Below are 25,011 nucleotides of genomic sequence, written 5' to 3'. Positions count from 1 at the left end.
GCTTTGCAATTTACAGAAATTGTATATATATATATTTTTTTTAATGTACAGGTATTATAAAAATATTACTGTACTTTAGTCAGTTTTAAGTTAATGCAGTGATCTCTGTAACGGGATCGCACCAAAAGTTTTGTTCATGTTTATATACATCTGCAATCACCACATCAAACCAAAATACCTCATGCAGTTGTACACAGCTGCTGTGACGCTCACATCAAATACACTCCCACGGGGGATTGCAGAAGGTGAGGTGGTGGGTTCTCTCCTAAAAAGTAACCATGCAGATAAATATTCCCCTTCGCAGTCTTGGAAGCCCCCTCATGAGAACACCCAAATTTAAATAAATAAACTGATGAATCCTCAAGGTCAGTGAGCTGCCTGTCAAAACCTCAGAGCACTATTTTACATTTCAAGAACAGACCATGCTTATGCATAAGCCACCTATCAAAAGCCAGCAGTGCTCGCAAGGGGACACATTAATAAGTTGTAAGACATTGAATTCCACGAAAATTAGTTTGTGAAGGCATTCCGTTGGAACCAAGCTAACATGCTCTCTAGCTGTTGTCCTTAAGACCTCAAAACAGCCTTTGAAGGCCTCGGATATGTCAAATTTAAACCTAAATGAACTCTGTCTAACTGACAGTGCATTTAAATTGTATAATGGCCGATTTTTCCATTTTCTGCTACTGGTGTCACTATCAACATTTTTTTCTTATTTGAGATGTAGTACATGTGCAGGTTACTCAACTTCAATCATCAAAATGCAAACAGTCCTTTTGTTGTGAACCATAAAAACAGTCTCTGCAGTGATGAAAGGGCCAACTTGCACTCACGCTGCTTCAATTTGGCACCTCGAAAGCTCTCGTCCGCCTCCGCTGCCTCCCACCTCATGTTAGGAAGCATGTGTGGGCATTGTCAGCGGGAGGGTTATTTGTAACCAACTCCTGTGTCCACAGGCATCGGATTAAGGCCTCCATGCCAAGGTAATATAATGGGGTAATTACATGAAAAAATTAATAACATCTATAAAACATTCTGTTCATTGTCTACGGATTGCATCTATTTCCTGATTACTGATAACGTGTTTGAAACGCACAGCATTCATCCCCCCTGACACCCCACCAAAAAAAAAAAATTGCAGAAGAGTGGATGAACAATAACATGTATATGTTGAAAAAATGTTGTTGCCATGCCACAATACCAACGATAGATAAAAATGAGGACTCTGGAGTGAATGGAGGAGGTTGTTTGCAAATGTTAGAATGTTAATTGAGGCAAAGTCAGTGACACTGTCATTTTGAGGGTTGAAAATGAAATACCGTACTTCTTGGACAAAGAAACCCCGTTCCCTAGTCTGAATGAGACATACGTTTTATGTTCAAATGAGTTTCGCGAGTAAAAAGGCTATCACAGAAATCCAGGATGAAAATATACACGCGTGACTGTCACAGCACACTATTAGCAAAACTGTTTTTTCGTGTGTGTTTTTCATGTACAGCATGCTAGAAAATATCCAAAATACATAACTAAGAAATTTGCTCTCCAAAATATTCAGAGAAAAGAAGGATTTGAATAAGCATACACACTCGTCTTCATTGTTCCGAGTGGAGCGCTTGTGCCGGAGGTAAAAACACAATTTTTATTTACGGTCATAGGTCAAAACAATACATTATTAATAAGTGCAATGTCTAGTCATAAAAAAAAAAAAGTTTTATGGACTGCAGTGTGATGTTGTTTTCGAGCCCAAAGGGGCTCGCATACAAAATCTGTTCCAAAATGAGGCCTGATAAATGAAAGGGTTGAAATGCATGCCATGAGTGTGTGTTTGTGTGTGTGCGTGCGTGCGTGTGTGTGTGTGTGTGTGTGTGTGTGTGTGTGTGTGTGTGTGTGTGTGTGTGTGTGTGTGTGTGTGTGTGTGTGTGTGTGGACAGTATGGTTAAATCCCTGCAGGGTTTCTTTCTTTCCTTTTGTGAGAAACAAGATTTTTTTTTCACTGTGCAAGTGGAGTTCACCTTACCTCATCTTCACCTTTTCATTCTGACTGATTGTTGAGCAACAAAATACAGCTATGATATAATAAAGCCATAAAACTAATCTTATAGTCGTCACTTCGGTGCCATGCTCATTAAGTGCAATTAATGGCATGAAAATAGACGAGCAGGTTTATAGGAATCTTCCAAAAAGAATTTAATCACAGCCATGAAAGGGTAATTAACTTGGTGTCACTAGCCCAACTTGACTACCTTTTATTGCACTTGCACTAAAATCTGGCGCATTGTGTCAGCAGCTTTGGCAATTCCAGTCAGATTGGGTATGTGTTTTATCAGTTGTTTTGAAGTAGGTAACTAGAATAGCACTCAGGAGAGTGCAGACCTCTGCTAAGGTTGAGCTGATAACAACGAGCGTATTTGACCACTTTGTGGCAAGTAGTAGCGTCTGCAACCACAGGAAAAGGCTCTGATAAGAACAAGGCAGTGAACGTCTTTATTGTGAACCACTTCTCCCAGCACACAAAATATGATGTGGGGCGGTCAAGACAACCAATAAACATAGATGTCCAGAGACAATCCACGTACTGTAACTCAACTGTATATGCAACCAAATGCTCCCATTGCTTTCATACAATGTCAACTTGTCCTATCAATGCATTCGCATCCTCTTATCACAATACTTGCAACAAATAAACCATTTTGTCTCATTATATTATGATAGGACAAATCTATTTGAATGAGGTATGACCTATTACATAGAAGCTATAGTTATTAGTCCAGGCCACCTCTTCATCACGTACAGGAGTCAAGGACACCATCTGGCTGCACTCCACAAGACACATACGTAGTCAGACGTTACACTGGTGTGCGAAAAGCCTTTGCCTTCCAATAGTTGGTAACGTGATCTGAGATCTAGGTTTTTTTTTTCAATTACAATTTGTTCAAGTTTTACAGTGCAATAATCTGGGTAAATGTGGCATTTCCAGGCAAAACCCGTCTAGGGCAGTGAGTCTTCAAAATGATCGTTCACAAATACATATACGGTATTGGTGATTTTCCACACAATTTGGAAATAATTAGATCACCTTGTTATAATTGTAATGCCTGGTACCGCTAGTAGTGCATCGTATGACCATAGCAGACAGAAATAAAACATGGAATTCCTCAAAACACAGTTTTTGACAAAGCTATTGATGTTAGAACTTCAGTGATTTTGATCGTTAGAGAAAACCATGGCTATGACATTAACTTGGCATCATGACGTTTGTCAAACAAATTTAGTTCATCCATTCATTATAGTAATTAGAAGTTACTTTTTCATTCAGTGAAGTGCTACATTTACATAACCACACAAACAATATTTAGCTCAGCAGTGATGACCAAAATGCTCCATATGTTCAAGCAACCTCAAATGAATATGTAAGATGATATTACCTTACCTGAAAATGGATTCAAAGTTTGAAACAAACTTTGAGATGCAATACCATCACAACCCTTTGTCTTCTGTCTCTTTCGGCACACAAATGCTTGCTACTCCAAAAGGAAAGGGGGGCACTTTCCTCTTCCAAAGGAAGCAGTTTCTTCCTTCCTCTGCACTGAATCAACAGTTGCCTTCAAGTCACCACAATCACGCAAGCATTGTCCAGTTTTTGCGGTGAAATGCTTCTTTCACAGCACACTCAACTCAACCATACTTGAACACTTTGAAAACAACCATTGCTGCATACAAAGTTCTGTACATAAAGTAAAAATCAGACATATAAAGACAAAGACAGTTAAAGGAGTAAATTAATAACATAAAGACGGTAGATACAATCAAACAGAGAACCAGACCCACCGTGGTGTCAGCAATTACGGGCTGGGCGCAGTCCTGCTTTAGCAACAAAGTGAGGATTCACGAAGGGCATCAGTGGTTGGTAAATTTTAGACAGAGAGCCATTCAATCAGTATGGTGGCCGAGAATCTCACAGGACATCAGTAAATAGTCATATTTGGGAGTATCAGATTACTATTGTTGGGAGGAAGGTGGCCTGTTGTCTTCCTCCGCATGTTCCGTTAATTTCGGATGATGTCGATGTTGGTTGTCCAAATACTGGCTGGAGTCGATGAACAGTTTCTTTGAAGCTTTTAATAACAGAATATTCCGGGCACCAGTGAGTTACAGACAATGGCTGCGGATCACGAGTGCAAAGAAGCAAGGGATTCACATCATATGTATATCATCAGAAGGGCGGTACTGAAACTTATGGTGTGGCATCAGAACTTTTGTTTCCTCATAACCGATTGTTAGCTTTTCATCACCTGGCGTGTTCCAACGGTCTGTGTGTCTCCACAAGGTCTCCAGTAGGGAGTGAATCAGTATTAACTGATGATTGCGCAAAGTCTCGCTGCGGGCATGGGAAAGTTATACAGCATGACTAAATATGGACAGAATACACACATCACCATTCTAGGTACATTGAGGTCCTATATGTGCCGCTAACCACAAACAAGCAAGTCAATGCAAAGCAAAAATTTGTGATTGCACGTTATGGCAGTCCAGACGTGTTGATGAGCGATAATTGACCTCCAAATAGTTTCAGAGGACTTCAGTCAGTTCAGTAAAGAATATGACTGTCCAGTTGACAACTAGGGCACATTATGATCAAAGCAATGGGCAGGTTGAGAGGGTTGGGCAGGCAGCAAAAGCTATTCCTGAACAGGAAAGTCCTCTCTTAGCTTAGTGCCTCAGATGGATGGATGGATGCTGTTGGTTTTACTCATTGATTGTTGCTTCTGTTTGTTACAATGCTGCTGTGTTATTAGTTGTCTTTTTGTTTTTTTAGTTATTTGTTGTTGTGATTAACTGATGTTTTGTTTGGTAATTTTTTGGTGCTTTTTTATTTTTTAATATGCCATGATGTTTAGCTGTGATTTTAATTTTCAGTCGTGTTTATTTCATTGTTATCATGTTTTTTTAAATGTGTTTGCTGTTGTGTTTTGCACTTAAAGGTCACTGTATTAATTTTCCCAAAGTGAGCAACATTCTGTGTCCTATGTGTTGTGTTGTGTTATTTTTGTTATTTTGACTTCAAAATGGCGCCGCGTGAGTGGCTGCCTTTCCAGCAGCTCCTATATTTTGTTGTTCTACTTCTTACTTTCATAACTTTGCTGCTGTGGATCGGGACTTTCTCCATTGCGAGACTAATAAAGGTTTTCTTATCTTATTTGCATCGGCTCTAATTGCAGGACTGCCTGTTTATTGAAGACGGTACCTCATTTTTGCCACTGGGTGGCACATTTCCAAATTATTACATACAAATGACAGAGATCAGCATTTCTTTTACACCCATGAAATGGGGCCTGCTGGCAATTTCCAACCCAAATTGTATTGCAAACCTGATAAAAGGAGATCAAAGATTATTTTTTTAAAAAAGTCACCTGCTCTTGAAAAAAAAAAGCTTGATGAATTTTCCCAAGAGAAAAGCAACTTAAAGCGAAAATAAAGAAAACAAAAAGATGATTTCATTCTTGGAAAAAGAAAATCAAAACAAGAACAACTCCAGTGAGATGAATTTACACAGTAACCTAGGGCATTTTGAATGAATGAATTCAACCGATGTAGCTCAAACTTTACAAATAGGTACAGTTCCGAGGGGGCAATAAATAATTAGTCATGTATTACATTACGATAATAATATAATTTCTTCATGTAACAGCTCTTAAAATCTAATTTAGTATGCGTATTTTGTGTATTATTGACCACCGACACTATCATTTGCAATACAGGTATTTACAGTTACAAGTTGCCTAAACAATTAAAGAGCTTAATATTTGATGAAAAGATTTAGTACACACATTTTTTTTTCATATCTTTTTTCCCCGATTTATTCATCTGGATTTTTTTTGTAATGAACTCAGTTTTTTTTTCATGATCACATCAAACTGAACTTGTGCCTTTCAACCATCATGGTGGTGAGCACATCAACCATACTGACCCAATGCAGCAGTGGGTCGGCCTTACAGAGCCATAAGACACAAATGGACGAAATAAAGAAGAACAGTCATCGTGAAACAACATATATACTATACATTTTATTTAGTTTATCAGGCAGAATGCACAAAAATGGAAAACAAACAATTCATACTCTGTCTGCACATGTCAGATCAAAACTCTCTGAATTAAGTTTTTACTAAACACACCATCAATTACGTTTTGTTTTTTTTTGTAACATTAATGCTGTATGAATGGTGCAAAAGATGACCGGGCAAACTGTACAATAAACAGGTTAGAATGATAAAAATAACAGATGAGAAGCAAATGTGGACAGTCATTCAAGGAGGACAAGTTGCACTGAAAATATAACATAAGTGACTTGTCTGTGCATTTGCAATCGATAAAACATCACCAGAGTATGTTATACAGACCCAGCTTTAAGATGCAAAACTAACTGATGATACAAAAATCAAAGTTTCAAACTAAAACTGGAAACAGTTTATATTTGTGTTTAACTGTATAAACTACATGTTCCTTCAAAATAACTACTTTGACTCTTCAGCGAAACAGACCCTGCATAAAATTATACCACACCCATTCGTGAACAACTTTTAATTGAATGAAGCAGGACAAAATAATACCGGTAACACGTTGTTAGTGGAAAATTTCGTGAAATGGTATATTCTTAATAAATCTTGACTATGTACAGGAAAACAATATTTATTACAATACAATTTATTTACAGTTTGATGGGGCCTTAAGGCATCCCTCTCCTTTCTGTCTATCATTGCATTTCTATCTATTGCGAGACTAATAAAGGTTTTCTTATCTTATCTTATCTTATCTTATCTTATCACAGGTAAGCTTAAAAATGAGATGATTGCATTTTCTCTCTTTACTTGTGAACGGAGCTTTGAAGAGTGTCATGTGCTGTCTGTCATATCCATATGGAGGGAAGGTCTTTTGGGGTTTGAGTTCAGGTCATGAACAATTTACTCATTTTTTGGTGATACAGACAGTTCAATTTTCGGGAACTTCAAAGCACCCCTTGACCCACTATCACTGCTGGACGATGAGGACAATCTTGATTTTGGGGTGGCCAATGACACACCTGCACTACCCTCCATTGCTGCTTCACTGCCTTCACCATATGTCACTTCATACGAGCCCTTTGACTTGGAAACAAAACCTCCAAAGGTGCCAAACTTCAACTTGCCTTTCTTTCCTTTGACCTTTGGTCCACTTAGATCTAATGAAATATCACTGCCCTCTGCTTCAAAGTGTCCGGAAGGGGAAACAACTGCAAGTCCACCCTCGTCGCTCAAAGAGGAAGATCGATGTCTTGACTTCTTGAAAAGATCCAGTGAAGCTGACTTGCTTTTGGGTGAAACGGTGAGTCCAGCATCACCCTCAAATTGTAATTTTCCTTCTCCACTATGTACACTGAAATCTTTAGAGACCTCTCCTTTTCCACTGGTACTGAGTTCAACCTCTGTTCCCCGAAGGTCCCCTGCACTCCTGCCCTTTGCTTTTGATTTGCCAAAAAAATTTGGTATCTTCACCTTTGTCTTTCCCTCACCCTGCCTTATTTCTGGATTGGAAACGGCAATATCCGCTGAGCACTGAAGCTCTCCACGAGCTGCAACTTTCGTTGCAACCTTTCCTTCACCCTCCTGGCTCACAATCTCGGGCAGCATAAAACCAAATTTTGGAACCTTGAGCTTGGGAAATGTCACTGTACCTTCAGGATACTGAAGGCCTCTAAAAATGCCGCCTGCCGGAGAAATGTCAATGTCTGGCATTTTGAACTGTGGAGTCTTTAGCTTCACATCTAAGCCTTCGTAACTAACATTTGGACTGCTGGTAACAGAACCCTGCAACTCTGCAGTGGGGGATTTCAACTCCTCAGATAAAAATCCATCACCTTTAATTTTTGGAGATTTGATATCAAGTTCTACATCAGGAAATTGAAGTTTACCGAAAATTGGCTTTTTTACTTTTGATCTTTGGACATTAATATTCGATGTTCCTGCTGTTACATCAACAGTTGGTGCCTCTGTGTCAAAGTCTGATTTCTTTGCCTTTCCTGTTACTTTCGGAAGTTTGAATTTACCCTTCTTCCCCTTTATGCTGACATCTATATCAGGATATGACAAATCACCTTTCATGTTTGAACTTTCAAATGCCCCTGTTGGACCCTTAATTTTTGGATCACTGATAACCAATCCTTTGATTTCTCCTTCAAAATTGGTTCCTGACATATGTATGTCACCTTTTGAGTCAGAACTTCGCAAATTTAAATCAACTTTTGGCATGGCGATGTTTGGGCCTGAGATTTTTGCTATCTTTAATTTTGGTCCCTTAATCTTACCACTGGGACTATCAATGTCAACGTCTGGTCCTTCAACACTGAATGTTGGACCTTTAATGTCACCTTTTGGGAGACTAACATCAAGTTCTGGAGCTTGAACGCCAACCCCTGGGACTTTGACATCAATATTAGTTTTGGGAATATTGACATTAATGTCAGGGCCCTCCAGTTTTGGACCTTTGAAGCCAAACTGCGGCATTTTTAATCGAGGAATTTCAAATCCACCCATAGTACCCTTAATGTCAACATTTGAATCATTGATATCCATTGCTGGTGCTTTTATCTCTCCTTGAAAATTAGGTACTGACAAATCTACTTCGCCTTTGACTTTTGGACCTTTCAAATTGAAATCAGGTATGGAAATGTGTAATCCAGAGATTTTTGGTTCTGCACTTGGCAATTTTGGGCCCTTAATGTTCAAATCAGCTTTGGGAAGATTTACTTCAACTTCTGGTCCTTGGAGTTCAACCTCTGAGACTTTGGCATCAATATTGGCCTTGGGAAGTTTTATGTCAATGTCAGAGCCCTCCAGGTTGGGACCTTTGATGCCAAATCCTGGCATTTTGATTTTTGGCTTTTCTAATCCAATCTTGGGGCCCTTAATGTCAATTTCTGGGCCTTTGATGTCAATTCCTGGGGCTTTAATGTCTCCCTCAATATTTGGTCCTGATACATTCACATTACCTTCAACTTTAGGACGTTTTAGGTTGAAATCCGCACTTGGCATGTTGAGATTCGGACCTGAAATTTTTGGCAACTTGAATTTTGGTCCCTTGATCTTAGCATTAGGACTGTCACTGTCCAGAGCTGGACCTTCAAATTCGAGTTTTTGCCCCTTTATGTCAAGATCAGCTTTGGGGAGACTGACATCAATATTTGGGCTTTGAAGTTCAACTTCAGTGTCTTTGAGATTAATATTGGCCTTGGGAACGTTGATCTCAATGTCAGAGCCCTCCATTTTCGGACCTTTGAAGCCAAATTGCGGCATTTTTAATTTAGGGATTTCAAATCCACCCCTAGAACTCTGAACGTCAACATTGGGGCCTTTAATGTTCAAATCAGCTTTGGGAAGATTTACATCGAATTCCGGTCCTTGAAGTTCAACCTCAGGGAATTTGACATCAATATCGGCCTTGGGAATTTTGATGTCAATGTCAGGGGCCTCCAGGTTTGGCCCTTTAATGCCAAACCCTGGCATTTTGATTTTAGGCATTTCAATTCCAGTCTTGGGGCCCTTCATGTCAACTTTGGGGCCTTTTATATCCAATTCTGGAGCTTTAATATCTCCTTCAAGATTTGGTACAGACATATCAATGTCACCTTTGAGTTTAGGACTGGTCATGTGGAAATCCACATTAGGCAATGAAATGTTGGGTCCTGAGAGATTTGGCATCTTGAATTTTGGCCCCTTGATCTTACCACTGGGACTGTCAATGTCAACATCAGGCCCTTCAAAATCCAATTCAGGGCCTTTAACAGCCAATTCGGCTCTGGGTAGGCTGAAATCAACTTTTGGGCCTTTAATGTCAATATCAGCCCTGGGTAGGTTGATGTCATTATTTGGCCCCTGAAATTTCGGACCTTTTACATCACCACTTGGTACTTTTATGTCTATGTCAGTCTTTGGAAGTGACATGTCTGTGTCAAGTTTGACTTTTGAACTTTCCAGATTAAAATCAACATCAGGAAGAGAAAATTTTGTTCCCGCGAGCGATGGCATTTTGAGCTTTGTTCCTTTGATTTTAACATTAGGATCCCCACTTTTTACTTCTGGTCCTCCAATGTCAACATCTGGGAAATGTATTTCTCCACTGCCCCGAGTTCGATTAAGATCCGCTCCTGGAATTTCAACCTTGGGCACCTTAAAACCAAATTTTGGTATCTTAAATTTGGGTCCTTTTATTTTTGGGCCCGTTACATCCATGTCTACATCCACTCCTTCAAAACTACCAGTCTTTCCTTTGATGTTGATATTTTCATGTGTCTGTTTCACATCAATTTCCGGGCTCTTTATCTTCGGCCCTCTGAAACCGAACTTTGGTATCTTGAATTTAGATTTCTTACTGCTGAATCCTGGAACGTCAAGATCTTCCACATCGAGCTCAGCTTTTGGCAAATGAATGTTTCCTTCACCATCACCCTGAAAACTGGGGAGGCTTATGTCAACGTCAGGACCTTCGACATGACCAAATTCTGGCATATGTAATGTTGGTCGTGAAAATCCACTCTTTGGCCCCTGAATCTCAATTTTGGAACCTTTAATTTCCATTTCTGGTGGATTTATTTCCCCTTCAAGGTTTGGTACTGATACCTCAACATCACTTTTAGGGTTAGGGCCTTTGAGATGTAAATCCAGACTTGGCATGGTAATGTTTGGTCCAGAGAGTTTTGGCATCTTGAATTTCGGTCCCTTGAGCTTTGCGCTAGGGCTATCAATTTCAACATCTGGGCCTTCGATTTCAAATTTTGTGCCCTTAATGTCCAAGTCAACATTGGGAACACTGACATTAACATCCGGAGCTTGAAAATCAATCCCAGGAACCTGAATGTCACCTTCAAACTTCGGTCCTTTGAACCCAAATTGTGGCATTTTCATTTTAGGCAATTCAAATCCAGGCCCTTTAACAGCAACGTTTGAGTCTTTAATGTCCATGTCCGGCACTTTAATATCTCCCTCGATATTTGGTACTGACACATCAAAATCACCTTTGAGTTTAGGACCTTTTAGACTGAAATCCAAATGTGGCATGTTGATATTTGGGCCTGAGATGTTTGGCATCTTCATTTTTGGTGCCTTGATCTTCCATCCTGGACTGCCAATGTCAACATCAGGTACTTCAATGTCGAGATCTGGACCCTTGATGTCCACATCAGCTTTGGGGAGACTTACATCAACGTCAGGGACATTGACATCAATATTGGCCTTGGGAAGGTTGATGTCAATATCAGGGCCCTCCAGTTTTGGACCTTTAAAGCCCAATCCTGGCATTTTGATTTTGGGCATTTCAATTCCAGTTTTGGGGGCCTTAATGTCCAATTTTGGGCCTTTGATGTCCATTTCTGGCACTTTAATATCTCCCTCGAGATTGGGAACGGACACATCAACATCACCTTTAACTTTCGGACCTTTGAGATGAAAATCCAAATGTGGCATGTTGATATTTGGGCCTGAGATGTTTGGCATCTTCATTTTTGGTGCCTTGATCTTCCATCCTGGACTGCCAATGTCAACATCTGGTACTTCAACATCGAAATCTGGACCCTTGATGTCCACATCAGTTTTGGGGAGACTGACATCAACATCAGGGACATTTACATCAATATTGGCCTTGGGAAGGTTGATGTCAATGTCAGAGCCCCCCAGTTTGGGACCTTTAAAGCCTAATTCTGGCATTTTGATGTGGGGCATTTCAAATCCAGCTTTGGGGCCCTTAAAGTCAACTTTTGGGCCTTTGATGTCCATTTCCGGCACGTTAAGATCTCCCTCGATATTTGGTACTGACACATCAAAATCACCTTTAAGTTTTGGACCTTTGAGACTGAAATCCAAATGTGGCATGCTGATATTTGGGCCCGAGATGTTTGGCATCTTCATTTTTGGTGCCTTGATCTTCCATCCTGGACTGCCAATGTCAACATCTGGTACTCCTACGTTGAGATCTGGACCCTTGATGTCCACATCAACTTTGGGGAGACTGACATCAACATCAGGGACTTTGACATCAATATTGGCTTTGGGAAGGTTGATGTCAATATCAGGGCCCTCCAGGTGAGGACCTTTTAAGCCGAATCCTGGCATTTTGATTTTGGGCATTTCAATTCCAGTTTTGGGGCCCTTAATGTCAACTTTTGGGCCTTTGATGTCCATTTCCGGCACTTTAATATCTCCCTCAATATTTGGTGGAGAAACATCAACATCACCTTTCAATTTCGGGCCTTTCACATGGAGATCTACATCAGGCATGGAAATGCTTGGTCCTGAAATTTTGGGCATCTGGAATTTTGGTCCTTTGATTTTACCGCTGGGACTGTCAATATCAACATCTGGTGCTTGGATGTCCAATTCTGCACCTTTAATTTTCAAATCAGCTTTCGGAATACTGACACTCACTCCAGGCCCTTGGGTGTCTACCCCCGTGGCCTTGATGTCAATATTAGCCATGGGGGGGTTTATGTCAATGTCAGGACCTTCGAGTTTTTTACCTTTGAAGCCAAAGTCCGGCATTTTAAACTTGGGTAATCCAAAACCACTCTTCGAACCCTTAATGTCAACCTTGGGACCTTTCATATCAATATCTGGAGATTTTATTTCTCCCTCGATATTGGGGAGTGATGCATCGTTACCTTTAAGTTTAGGGCCTTTAAGGTGGAAGTCCACATCAGGTATAGAGATACTTGGCCCTGAGATCTTTGGCATTTTGAATTTTGGTCCCTTGATTTTCCCACTGGGGCTGTCAATGTCAAGATCTGGTCCTTCAATGTCCATTTTTGGGCCTTTAATATCCAAATCAGCTTTTGGAAGATTAACATCAATCTCTGGCCTTTGTAGTTCAACTTCAGGGACTTTGACGTCAATATTGGCCTTGGGAAGGTTGATGTCAATATCCGGGCCCTCCAGATTAGGACCTTTCAAACCGAATCCTGGCATTTTGAATTTGGGCATTTCAAATCCACCTCTGGGGCCCTTAATGTCAACTTTTGGGCCTTTGATGTCCATTTCTGGCACTTTAATATCTCCCTCGATATTTGGTACTGACACATCAACATCACCTTTGACTTTCGGACCTTTGAGACTGAAATCCAAATGTGGCATGTTTATATTCGGACCTGAGATGTTTGGCATCTTCATTTTTGATGCCTTGATCTTCCATCCTGGACTGCCAATGTCAACATCTGGGAATTCAACATCGAGATCTGGACCCTTGATATCCACTTCAGCTTTGGGGAGACTAACATCAACATCAGGGACATTGACATCAACATTGGCCTTAGGAAGGTTGATGTCAATATCAGGGCCTTCCAGTTTTGGACCTTTAAAGCCGAATCCTGGCATTTTGATTTTGGGCATTTCAAATCCACCTCTGGGGCCCTTAATGTCAACCTTTGGGCCTTTGATGTCCATTTCCGGCACTTTAATATCTCCCTCGATATTTGGCACTGAAACATCAACATCACCTTTGACTTTCGGACCTTTTAGACTGAAATCCAAATGTGGCATGCTGATATTTGGGCCTGAGATGTTTGGCATCTTCATTTTTGGTGCCTTGATCTTCCATCCTGGACTGCCAATGTCAACATCTGGTACTTCAATGTCAAGATCTGGACCCTTGATGTCCACATCGGTTTTGGGGAGACTGACATTAACATCAGGGACTTTGACATCAAAATTGGCCCTGGGAAGGTTGATGTCAATATCAGGGCCCTCCAGTTTAGGACCTTTTAAGCCGAATTCTGGCATTTTGATTTTGGGCATTTCAAATCCACCTCTGGGGCCCTTAATGTCAACCTTTGGGCCTTTGATGTCCATTTCTGGTACTTTAATATCTCCCTCGAGATTGGGTACGGACACATCAACATCACCTTTAACTTTCGGACCTTTGAGATGAAAATCCAAATTCGGCATGTTGATGTTTGGGCCTGAGATGTTTGGCATCTTCATTTTTGGTGCCTTGATCTTCCATCCTGGACTGCCAATGTCAACATCTGGGAATTCAACGTCGAGATCTGGACCCTTGATGTCCACTTCAGCTTTGGGGAGACTGACATCAACATCAGGGACTTGGACATCAATATTGGCCTTGGGAAGGTTGATGTCAATATCAGGACCCTCCAGTTTTGGACCTTTAAAGCCGAATCCTGGCATTTTGATTTTGGGCATGTCAATTCCAGTTTTGAGGCCCTTCATGTCAACTTTTGGGCCTTTGACGTCCATTTCCGGCACTTTAATATCTCCCTCGATATTCGGTACTGACACATCAACATCACCTTTGATTTTAGGACCTTTGAGACTGAAATCCAAATGTGGCATGCTGATATTTGGGCCTGAGATGTTTGGCATCTTCATTTTTGGTGCCTTGATCTTCCATCCTGGACTGCCAATGTCAACATCTGGTACTTCAATGTCGAGATCTGGCCCCTTGATGTCCACATCGGTTTTGGGGAGACTGACATCAACATCAGGGACTTGGACATCAATATTGGCCTTGGGAAGGTTGATGTCAATATCAGGACCCTCCAGTTTTGGACCTTTAAAGCCGAATCCTGGCATTTTGATTTTGGGCATGTCAATTCCAGTTTTGAGGCCTTTCATGTCAACTTTTGGGCCTTTAATGTCCATTTCCGGCACTTTAATATCTCCCTCGATATTCGGTACTGACACATCAACATCACCTTTGATTTTAGGACCTTTGAGACTGAAATCCAAATGTGGCATGCTGATATTTGGGCCTGAGATGTTTGGCATCTTCATTTTTGGTGCCTTGATCTTCCATCCTGGACTGCCAATGTCAACATCTGGTACTTCAATGTTGAGATCTGGACCCTTGATGTCCACATCAGTTTTGGGGAGACTGACATCAACATCAGCGACTTGGACATCAATATTGGCCTTGGGAAGGTTGATGTCAAGATCAGGACCCTCCAGTTTTGGACCTTTAAAGCCGAATCCTGGCATTTTGATTTTGGACATTTCAAATCCACCTCTGGGGCCCTTAATGTCAACTTTTGGGCCTTTGATGTCCATTTCCGGCACTTTAATATCTCCCTCGATATTTGGTACGGACACATCAACATCACCTTTGAGTTTAGGACTCTTCAGATGGAAATCCACATCAGGCATGGAGATGCTTGGCAATTTGAATTTTGGTCCTTTGATCTTTCCACTCGGACTGTCTATGTCAAGTTCTGGTCCTTTGACGTCAATGTTCACACCTTTGACATCCAAATCAGTTTTGGGGAGATTTACATCGAATTCCGGGCCTTGAAGTTCAACCTCAGGGACTTTGACATCAATATCGGCCTTGGGAATGTTGATGTCAATGTTAGGGCCCTCCAGTTTTGGACCTTTAAAGCCGAATTCTGGCATTTTGATTTTGGGCATTTCAAATCCAGGTTTGGGGCCCTTAATGTCAACCTTTGGGCCTTTGATGTCCATTTCCGGCACTTTAATATCTCCCTCGATATTTGGCACTGACACATCAACATCACCTTTGACTTTAAGACCTTTTAGACTGAAATCCAAATGTGGCATGCTGATATTTGGGCCTGAGATGTTTGGCATCTTCATTTTTGGTGCCTTGATCTTCCATCCTGGACTGCCAATGTCAACATCTGGTATTTCAATGTCAAGATCTGGACCCTTGATGTCCACATCAGCTTTGGGGAGACTAACGTCAACATCAGGCACTTTGACATCAATATTGGCCTTCGGAAGGTTGATGTCAAGATCAGGGCCCTCCAATTTTGGACCTTTAAAGCCGAATCCCGGCATTTTTACTTTGGGCATTTCAATTCCAGTTTTGGGGCCCTCAATGTCCACTTTTGGGCCTTTGATATCCATTTCCGGCAGTTTAATATCTCCTTCGATATTTGGCACTGAAACATCAACATCACCTTTGAGTTTAGGACCTTTTAGACTGAAATCCAAATGTGGCATGCTGATATTTGGGCCTGAGATGTTTGGCATCTTCATTTTTGGTGCCTTGATCTTCCATCCTGCACTGCCAATGTCAACATCTGGTACCTCAATGTCAAGATCTGGACTCTTGATGTCCACATCAGTTTTGGGGAGACTGACATCAACATCAGGGACTTGGACATCAATATTGGCCTTGGGAAGGTTGATGTCAAGATCAGGACCCTCCAGTTTTGGACCTTTAAAGCCGAATCCTGGCATTTTGAATTTGGGCATGTCAATTCCAGTTTTGTGGCCCTTAATGTTAACTTTTGGGCCTTTGATGTCCATTTCAGGCACTTTAATATCTCCTTCGATATTTGGTACAGACACATCAACATCACCTTTGAGTTTAGGACTCTTCAGATGGAAATCCACATCAGGCATGGAGATGCTTGGCAATTTGAATTTTGGTCCTCTGATCTTTCCACTCGGACTGTCTATGTCAAGTTCTGGTCCTTTGACGTCAATGTTCACACCTTTGACATCCAAATCAGTTTTGGGGAGTTTTACATCGAATTCCGGGCCTTGAAGTTCAACCTCAGGGACTTTGACATCAATATCGGCCTTGGGAATGTTGATGTCAATGTCAGGGCCCTCCAGTTTTGGACCTTTAAAGCCGAATTCTGGCATTTTGATTTTGGGCATTTCAAATCCAGGTTTGGGGCCCTTAATGTCAACCTTTGGGCCTTTGATGTCCATTTCCGGCACTTTAATATCTCCCTCGATATTTGGTACGGACAAATCAACATCACCTTTGAATTTAGGAGCTTTAAGACTGAAATCCAAATGTGGCATGTTGATATTTGGACCTGAGATGTTTGGCATCTTCATTTTTGGTGTCTTGATCTTCCATCCTGGACTGCCAATGTCAACGTCTGGTACTTCAATGTCGAGATCTGGACCCTTGATGTCCACATCGGTTTTGGGGAGACTGACATCAACATCAGGGACTTTGACATCAATATTAGCCCTGGGAAGGTTGATGTCAAGATCAGGACCCTCCAGTTTAGGACCTTTTAAGCCGAATTCTGGCATTTTGATTTTGGGCATTTCAAATCCACCTTTGGGGCCCTTAATGTCAACTTTTGGGCCTTTGATGTCCATTTCCGGTACTTTAATATCTCCTTCGATATTTGGGACTGAAACATCAACATCACCTTTGAGTTTCGGACTCTTCAGATGGAAATCCACATCAGGCATGGAGATGCTTGGCAATTTGAATTTTGGTCCTTTGATCTTTCCACTCGGACTGTGTATGTCAAGTTCTGGTCTTTTAACATAAATTTTAACACCTTTGACATCCAAATCAGTTTTGGGGAGATTTACATCGAATTCCGGGCCTTGAAGTTCAACCTCAGGGACATTGACATCAATATCGGCCTTGGGAATGTTGATGTCAATGTTAGGGCCCTCCAGTTTTGGACCTTTAAAGCCGAATTCTGGCATTTTGATTTTGGGCATTTCAAATCCAGGTTTGGGGCCCTTAATGTCAACCTTTGGGCCTTTGATGTCCATTTCCGGCACTTTCATATCTCCCTCGATATTTGGCACTGAAACATCAACATCACCTTTGACTTTAGGACCTTTTAGACTGAAATCCAAATGTGGCATGGTGATATTTGGGCCTGAGATGTTTGGCATTTTTATTTTTGGTGCCTTGATCTTCCATCCGGGACTGCCAATGTCAACATCTGGTACTTCAATGTCAAGATCTGGACCCTTGATGTCCACATCGGTTTTGGGGAGACTGACATCAACATCAGGGACTTTGACATCAATATTGGCCTTGGGAAGGTTAATGTCAACATCAGAGCCCTCCAGTTTCGGACCTTTAAAGCCGAATTCGGGCATTTTGATTTTGGGCATTTCAAATCCACCTCTGGGGCCCTTAATGTCAACTTTTGGGCCTTTGATGTCCATTTCCGGCACTTGAATATCTCCTTCGATATTTGGCACTGAAACATCAACATCACCTTTGAGTTTAGGACCTTTTACTCTGAAATCCAAATGTGGCATGTTAATATTTGGACCTGAGATGTTTGGCATCTTCATTTTTGGTGCCTTGATCTTCCATCCTGGACTGCCAATGTCAACATCTGGTACTTCAATGTCAAGATCTGGACCCTTGATGTCCACATCGGTTTTGGGGAGACTGACATCAACATCAGGGACTTTGACATCAATATTGGCCTTGGGAAGGTTAATGTCAACATCAGAGCCCTCCAGTTTCGGACCTTTAAAGCCGAATTCGGGCATTTTGATTTTGGGCATTTCAAATCCACCTCTGGGGCCCTTCATGTCAACGTTTGGGCCTTTGATGTCCATATCCGGCACTTTAATATCTCCCTTGATATTTGGTCCTGACACATCAAAATCATCTTTGACTTTAGGACCTTTGAGACTGAAATCCAAATGCGGCATGCTGATATTTGGGCCTGAGATGTTTGGCATCTTCATTTTTGGTGCCTTGATCTTCCATCCTGGACTGCCAATATCAACATCTGGGAGGTCAACATCTAAATCTGGACCCTTGATATCCACATCAGTTTTTGGGAGACTCACATCAACCTCAGGGATTTTGACATCAATATTGGCCTTGGGAAGGTTGATGTCAATGTCAGGGCCCTCCAGTTTTGGACCTTGAAAGCCAAATTCTGGCATTTTGATTTTTGGCATTTCAAATCCAGTGTTTGAACCTTTTATATCAACTTTTGGGCCTTTTATGTCCACTTCTGGAGCTTTGATATCTCCTTTAACATTCGGTACTGAAATATCAACATCACCTTTGAGTTTCGGACCTTTCAGATGGAAATCCACATCAGGCATGGAGATGCTTGGCAATTTGAATTTCGGTCCTTTGATCGATCCACTTGGACTGTCTACGTCAAGTTCTGGTCCTTTGATGTCAATGTTTGCATCTTTGACATGTAAATCAGCTTTGGGGAGACTGACATCAACTTTCATGCCTTGAAGGTCAACCTCAGGAATTTTAACATCAATATCGGCCTGTGGAAGGTTGATGTCAACCTCAGGACCCTCCAGTTTTGGGCTTTTAAAGCCAAATTTTGGCATACTGATTTTGGGCATGTCAATTCCAGTTTTGAGGCCCTTCATGTCAACTTTTGGGCCTTTGATGTCCATTTCCGGCACTTTAATATCTCCCTCGATATTTGGTACTGACACATCAACATCACCTTTGCGTTTAGGACCTTTGAGACTGAAATCCAAATGTGGCATGTTTATATTTGGACCTGAGATGTTTGGCATCTTCATTTTTGGTGCCTTGATCTTCCATCCTGGACTGCCAACGTCAACATCTGGTACTTCAATGTCGAGATCTGGACCCTTGATGTCCACATCAGCTTTGGGGAGACTAACATCAACATCAGGGACTTTGACATCAATATTTGCCCTGGGAAGGTTGGTGTCAAGATCAGGGCCCTCCAGTTTAGGACCTTTTAAGCCGAATTCTGGCATTTTGATTTTGGGCATTTCAAATCCACCTCTGGGGCCCTTAATGCCAACCTTTGGGCCTTTGATGTCCATTTCCGGTACTTTAATATCTCCCTCGATATTTGGCACTGAAACATCAACATCACCTTTGACTTTAGGACCTTTGAGTCTGAAATCCAAATGTGGCATGTTGATGTTTGGGCCCGAGATGTTTGGCATCTTCATTTTTGGTGCCTTGATCTTCCATCCTGGACTGCCAATGTCAACATCTGGTACTTCAATGTCGAGATCTGGACCCTTGATGTCCACATCAGCTTTGGGGAGACTGACATCAACATCAGGGACTTTGACATCAATATTGGCCTTGGGAAGGTTGACGTCAATGTCAGGGCCCTCCAGTTTTGGACCTTTCAAGCCAAATTCTGGCATTTTGATTTTTGGCATGTCAATTCCAGTGTTGGGGCCCTTAATGTCAACCTTTGGCCCTTTGATGTCCATTTCCGACACTTTAATATCTCCTTCGATATTTGGCACTGAAACATCAACATCACCTTTGAGTTTAGGACCTTTTACTCTGAAATCCAAATTTGGCATGTTGATTTTTGGGCCTGAGATGTTTGGCATCTTCATTTTTGGTGCCTTGATCTTCCATCCTGGACTGCCAATGTCAACATCTGGTACTTCAATGTCGAGATCTGGCCCCTTGATGTCCACATCAGTTTTGGGGAGACTGACATCAACATCAGGGACTTTGACATCAATATTGGCCTTGGGAAGGTTGACGTCAATGTCAGGGCCCTCCAGTTTTGGACCTTTCAAGCCAAATTCTGGCATTTTGATTTTTGGCATGTCAATTCCAGTTTTGAGGCCCTTCATGTCAACTTTTGGGCCTTTGATGTCCATTTCCGGCACTTTAATATCTCCCTCGATATTTGGCACTGAAACATCAACATCACCTTTGACTTTAGGACCTTTTAGTCTGAAATCCAAATGTGGCATGCTGATATTTGGGCCTGAGATGTTTGGCATCTTCATTTTTGGTGCCTTGATCTTCCATCCTGGACTGCCAATTTCAACATCTGGTACTTCAACATCGAAATCTGGACCCTTGATGTCCACATCAGTTTTGGGGAGACTGACATCAACATCAGGGACATTTACATCAATATTGGCCTTGGGAAGGTTGATGTCAATATCAGGGCCCTCTAGTTTTGGACCTTTAAAGCCAAATCCTGGCACTTTGATTTTGGGCATTTCAATTCCATCTTTGGGGCCTTTGATGTCAACTTTTGGGCCTTTGATGTCCATTTCCGGTACTTTAATATCTCCCTCGATATTTGGCACTGAAACATCAACATCACCTTTGAGTTTAGGACCTTTTACTCTGAAATCCAAATTTGGCATGTTGATTTTTGGGCCTGAGATGTTTGGCATCTTCATTTTTGGTGCCTTGATCTTCCATCCTGGACTGCCAATGTCAACATCTGGTACTTCAATGTCGAGATCTGGCCCCTTGATGTCCACATCAGTTTTGGGGAGACTGACATCAACATCAGGTACTTGGACATCAATATTGGCCTTGGGAAGGTTGATGTCAATATCAGGACCCTCCAGTTTTTGACCTTTAAAGCCGAATCCTGGCATTTTGATTTTGGGCATGTCAATTCCAGTTTTGAGGCCCTTCATGTCAACTTTTGGGCCTTTGATGTCCATTTCCGGCACTTTAATATCTCCCTCGATATTTGGTACTGACACATCAACATCACCTTTGATTTTAGGACCTTTGAGACTGAAATCCAAATGTGGCATGCTGATATTTGGGCCTGAGATGTTTGGCATCTTCATTTTTGGTGCCTTGATCTTCCATCCTGGACTGCCAATGTCAACATCTGGTACTTCAATGTCGAGATCTGGCCCCTTGATGTCCACATCAGTTTTGGGGAGACTGACATCAACATCAGGTACTTGGACATCAATATTGGCCTTGGGAAGGTTGATGTCAATATCAGGACCCTCCAGTTTTGGACCTTTAAAGCCGAATCCTGGCATTTTGATTTTGGGCATGTCAATTCCAGTTTTGAGGCCCTTCATGTCAACTTTTGGGCCTTTGATGTCCATTTCCGGCACTTTAATATCTCCCTCGATATTTGGTACTGACACATCAACATCACCTTTGATTTTAGGACCTTTGAGACTGAAATCCAAATGTGGCATGCTGATATTTGGGCCTGAGATGTTTGGCATCTTCATTTTTGGTGCCTTGATCTTCCATCCTGGACTGCCAATGTCAACATCTGGTACTTCAACATCGAGATCTGGACCCTTGATGTCCACATCAGTTTTGGGGAGACTGACATCATCATCAGGGACATTTACATCAATATTGGCCTTGGGAAGGTTGATGTCAATATCAGGGCCCTCTAGTTTTGGACCTTTAAAGCCGAATCCTGGCACTTTGATTTTGGGCATTTCAATTCCAGCTTTGGGGCCTTTGATGTCAACTTTTGGGCCTTTGATGTCCATTTCCGGTACTTTAATATCTCCCTCGATATTTGGCACTGAAACATCAACATCACCTTTGACTTTAGGACCTTTTAGTCTGAAATCCAAATTTGGCATGTTGATATTTGGGCCTGAGATGTTTGGCATCTTCATTTTTGGTGCCTTGATCTTCCATCCTGGACTGCCAATGTCAACATCTGGTACTTCAACGTCGAGATCTGGACCCTTGATGTCCACATCAGTTTTGGGGAGACTGACATCAACCTCAGGGACATTTACATCAATATTGGCCTTGGGAAGGTTGATGTCAATATCAGGGCCTTCCAGTTTTGGACCTTTCAAGCCAAATTCTGGCATTTTGATTTTGGGCATGTCAATTCCAGTGTTGGGGCCCTTAATGTCAACCTTTGGGCCTTTGATGTCCATTTCCGGCACTTTAATATCTCCCTCGATATTTGGCACTGAAACATCAACATCACCTTTGAGTTTAGGACCTTTGAGACTGAAATCCAAATGTGGCATGTTTATATTTGGGCCTGAGATATTTGGCATCTTCATTTTTGGTGCCTTGATCTTCCATCCTGGACTGCCAATGTCAACATCTGGTACTTCAACATCGAAATCTGGACCCTTGATGTCCACATCAGTTTTGCGGAGACTGACATCAACATCAGGGACATTTACATCAATATTGGCCTTGGGAAGGTTGATGTCAATATCAGGGCCCTCCAGTTTTGGACCTTTAAAGCCGAATCCTGGCATTTTGATTTTGGGCATTTCAATTCCAGCTTTGGGGCCTTTGATGTCAACTTTTGGGCCTTTAATGTCCACTTCTGGCCCTTTAATATCTCCCTTGATTTTTGGAACTGACACATCAACATCACCTTTGAGTTTAGGACCTTTTACTCTGATATCCAAATCTGGAACGTTAACATTTGGACCTGAAATTTTTGGCATTTTCACTTTTGGACCCGTTTTATTCCATCCTGGACTGCCAATGTCAACATCTGGTAATTCAACGTCTAAATCTGGACCCTTGATGTCCACATCCGTTTTAGGGAGACTCATATCAACGTCAGGGATTTTGACATCAATATTGGCCTTGTTAATGTTGATGTCAATGTCAGGGCCCTTCAATTTTGGACCTTCAAACCCAAATTCTGGCATACTAACTTTTGGCATTTTAAATTCAGTTTTGGGGCCTTTGATGTCAATTTTTTTACCTTTGATATCTACTTCAGGCACTTTACTCCCTCCCTGGATATGTCGTGCGGACATATCTATGTCACCTTTGAGATTAGGGCCTTTCAGATTGAAATCCACCTCAGGCAATTCTGGTCCCTTGATTTTAACACTGGTACTGCCAATGCGACCTCCCTCAATAGTTGGTGCAGGGCCCTGAATGTTCAAACTACCTTTTGGAGGACTGACATCAACTGACGGACCTTTAATGTTAACCTCAGAGACATTTATGTCAACATTAGATTTTGGAAGGTTGATGCCAACGTCAGGAGCCTCCAGTTGTGGACCTATGCTTCCTGGAATAACCTTAATGTCGACTTTTGGGTCTTTGATAACAATTGGTCCTTGAATGTCAACCTCAGGAGCGTTGACATCAATACCAGTCTTGCTCAGTTTTATGTTAATGTCTGGGTCCTGCCCTTCCTGAAATGTTGGCGTTTTTATTTTCCCAAAGCCAATCCTACCCATTGTGCCCTTTATGTCGGTTTTTGGTCTTTGGAGTTCTATCTCTGCTGCTTCTACATCTTTTTCAGTATTCTGTGATGACAGATCTACGTCACCTTTGACTTGGGGGCCTTTCAGATTCAATTCCACATTTGGCATGGTAATGCTTGGGCCTGAAATGTCAGATTTGGGAATATATTTACTCATCTTTGCGCCTTCTCCTTTTAGCCCTTCAGTTTTTACCTCTGCACCCTGAATGACCACATCTGGTATTTTTACATTCCCATCCATCTTTGGAGTTGATATGTTCACTTTTGCTTTTATTGGTGGGCCTGTCTGACTTATCTTAATTTCATGAGTTTTTTCATCAAAATTTGAACCTTCCGTTCCAGATGATGTTACATTTATTTGAGGCATTTTGAAATCCCCTTCTTTCTGTTCAAGAGTTACCTCTGGGCCACGAATGTGATACTTTTTTCTTTGAATGTTGACGTTAGTATATGCAGATGGACTTTCAGCATCTGGAAAACCTCCGCTCAATGAGATGTTTGAAATATTAATTGAGCCGGATTCCTTTTCATGCGGGTGACTAACAGTAATTTCAGGTAACTTCACCTTTGTTCCCTCACCCTTTTGTGTTTTTTCGATGGATGTCACAAAAACCTGCTTTCCTTTTTCTGGTACAGACACACAAATTGACCCTCCATTGTCATTATCTGTTGTAAATACCTCTCTACCTCCTGTGCCTCCCATTGAAATGTGCCTACTACCAGTGTTTGAATTTTCCCTTAGCTTGGAAGAAACATTTCCCAAGTCAAAAACTCCTCCTTCAGCTGCCCCTGCATCTGAAGGGCTGCCATGTGAGATTCTCATTCCGAAAGAGCCATCCCCTGACTCTTGCTTTTGCCCTTTGAAATCTGGACTTGAAAGTTCAAGTTGCTCACTTATGCCACTTGGCATATCCACAGTGTAGGTGGTGATACGGCGGGTAACAGTTGTAATTGTACTGCCGTCGCTACTTGTGCTGCTATGCCGCTCCGTGCGTACATCCACTCCTTCGGCAAGGTCTTCAGACTTGAGCCTTGGTTTGATCTTCCTTGTGTAAATCCTTTTGTAGTCCTCATCATCCCCACTCTGTTCAGAGAAAAACAGAAGGCATTAGGCATTAGAAAATTGCTAATGTGCAGATGACATAATGTAGCAAAGAATGATTTTCAAGTGCTACATATTCACCAATACCATGGACTGTAAATACAACAAGCACGTGGACCTGTCAGGTGTTTCGTTATTTTTTTTTTCAATGCTCAACAAATGCTTCGGATATATTTTTGGATTTTTGAAAAATAATTAGAATTAT

General features: G+C 41.6%; 1 protein-coding gene across 1 annotated transcript in view; it reads right to left on the bottom strand.

The window, feature by feature from the left end:
- Positions 1–6,050: 6,050 nt before the first annotated feature.
- ahnak (AHNAK nucleoprotein) overlaps positions 6,051–25,011 on the bottom strand; it is a 31,758-nt gene continuing 12,797 nt past the window's right edge. Inside the window, exon 6 of the mRNA XM_086136894.1 lies at positions 6,051–24,788. Coding sequence (XP_085993020.1) covers positions 6,960–24,788 — 17,829 coding nt within the window. The 3' untranslated portion in view covers positions 6,051–6,959. The remainder of the gene's footprint in view (positions 24,789–25,011) is intronic.

The sequence above is a fragment of the Hippocampus guttulatus genome, chromosome 2, assembly GCF_054856545.1.
Source record: "Hippocampus guttulatus isolate MCC_2025c chromosome 2, RoL_Hgut_1.0, whole genome shotgun sequence".
NCBI lineage: Eukaryota > Metazoa > Chordata > Actinopteri > Syngnathiformes > Syngnathidae > Hippocampus > Hippocampus guttulatus.
Note: the sequence above shows the minus strand (reverse complement) of the source record. Positions and strands in the feature narration are given on the sequence as shown.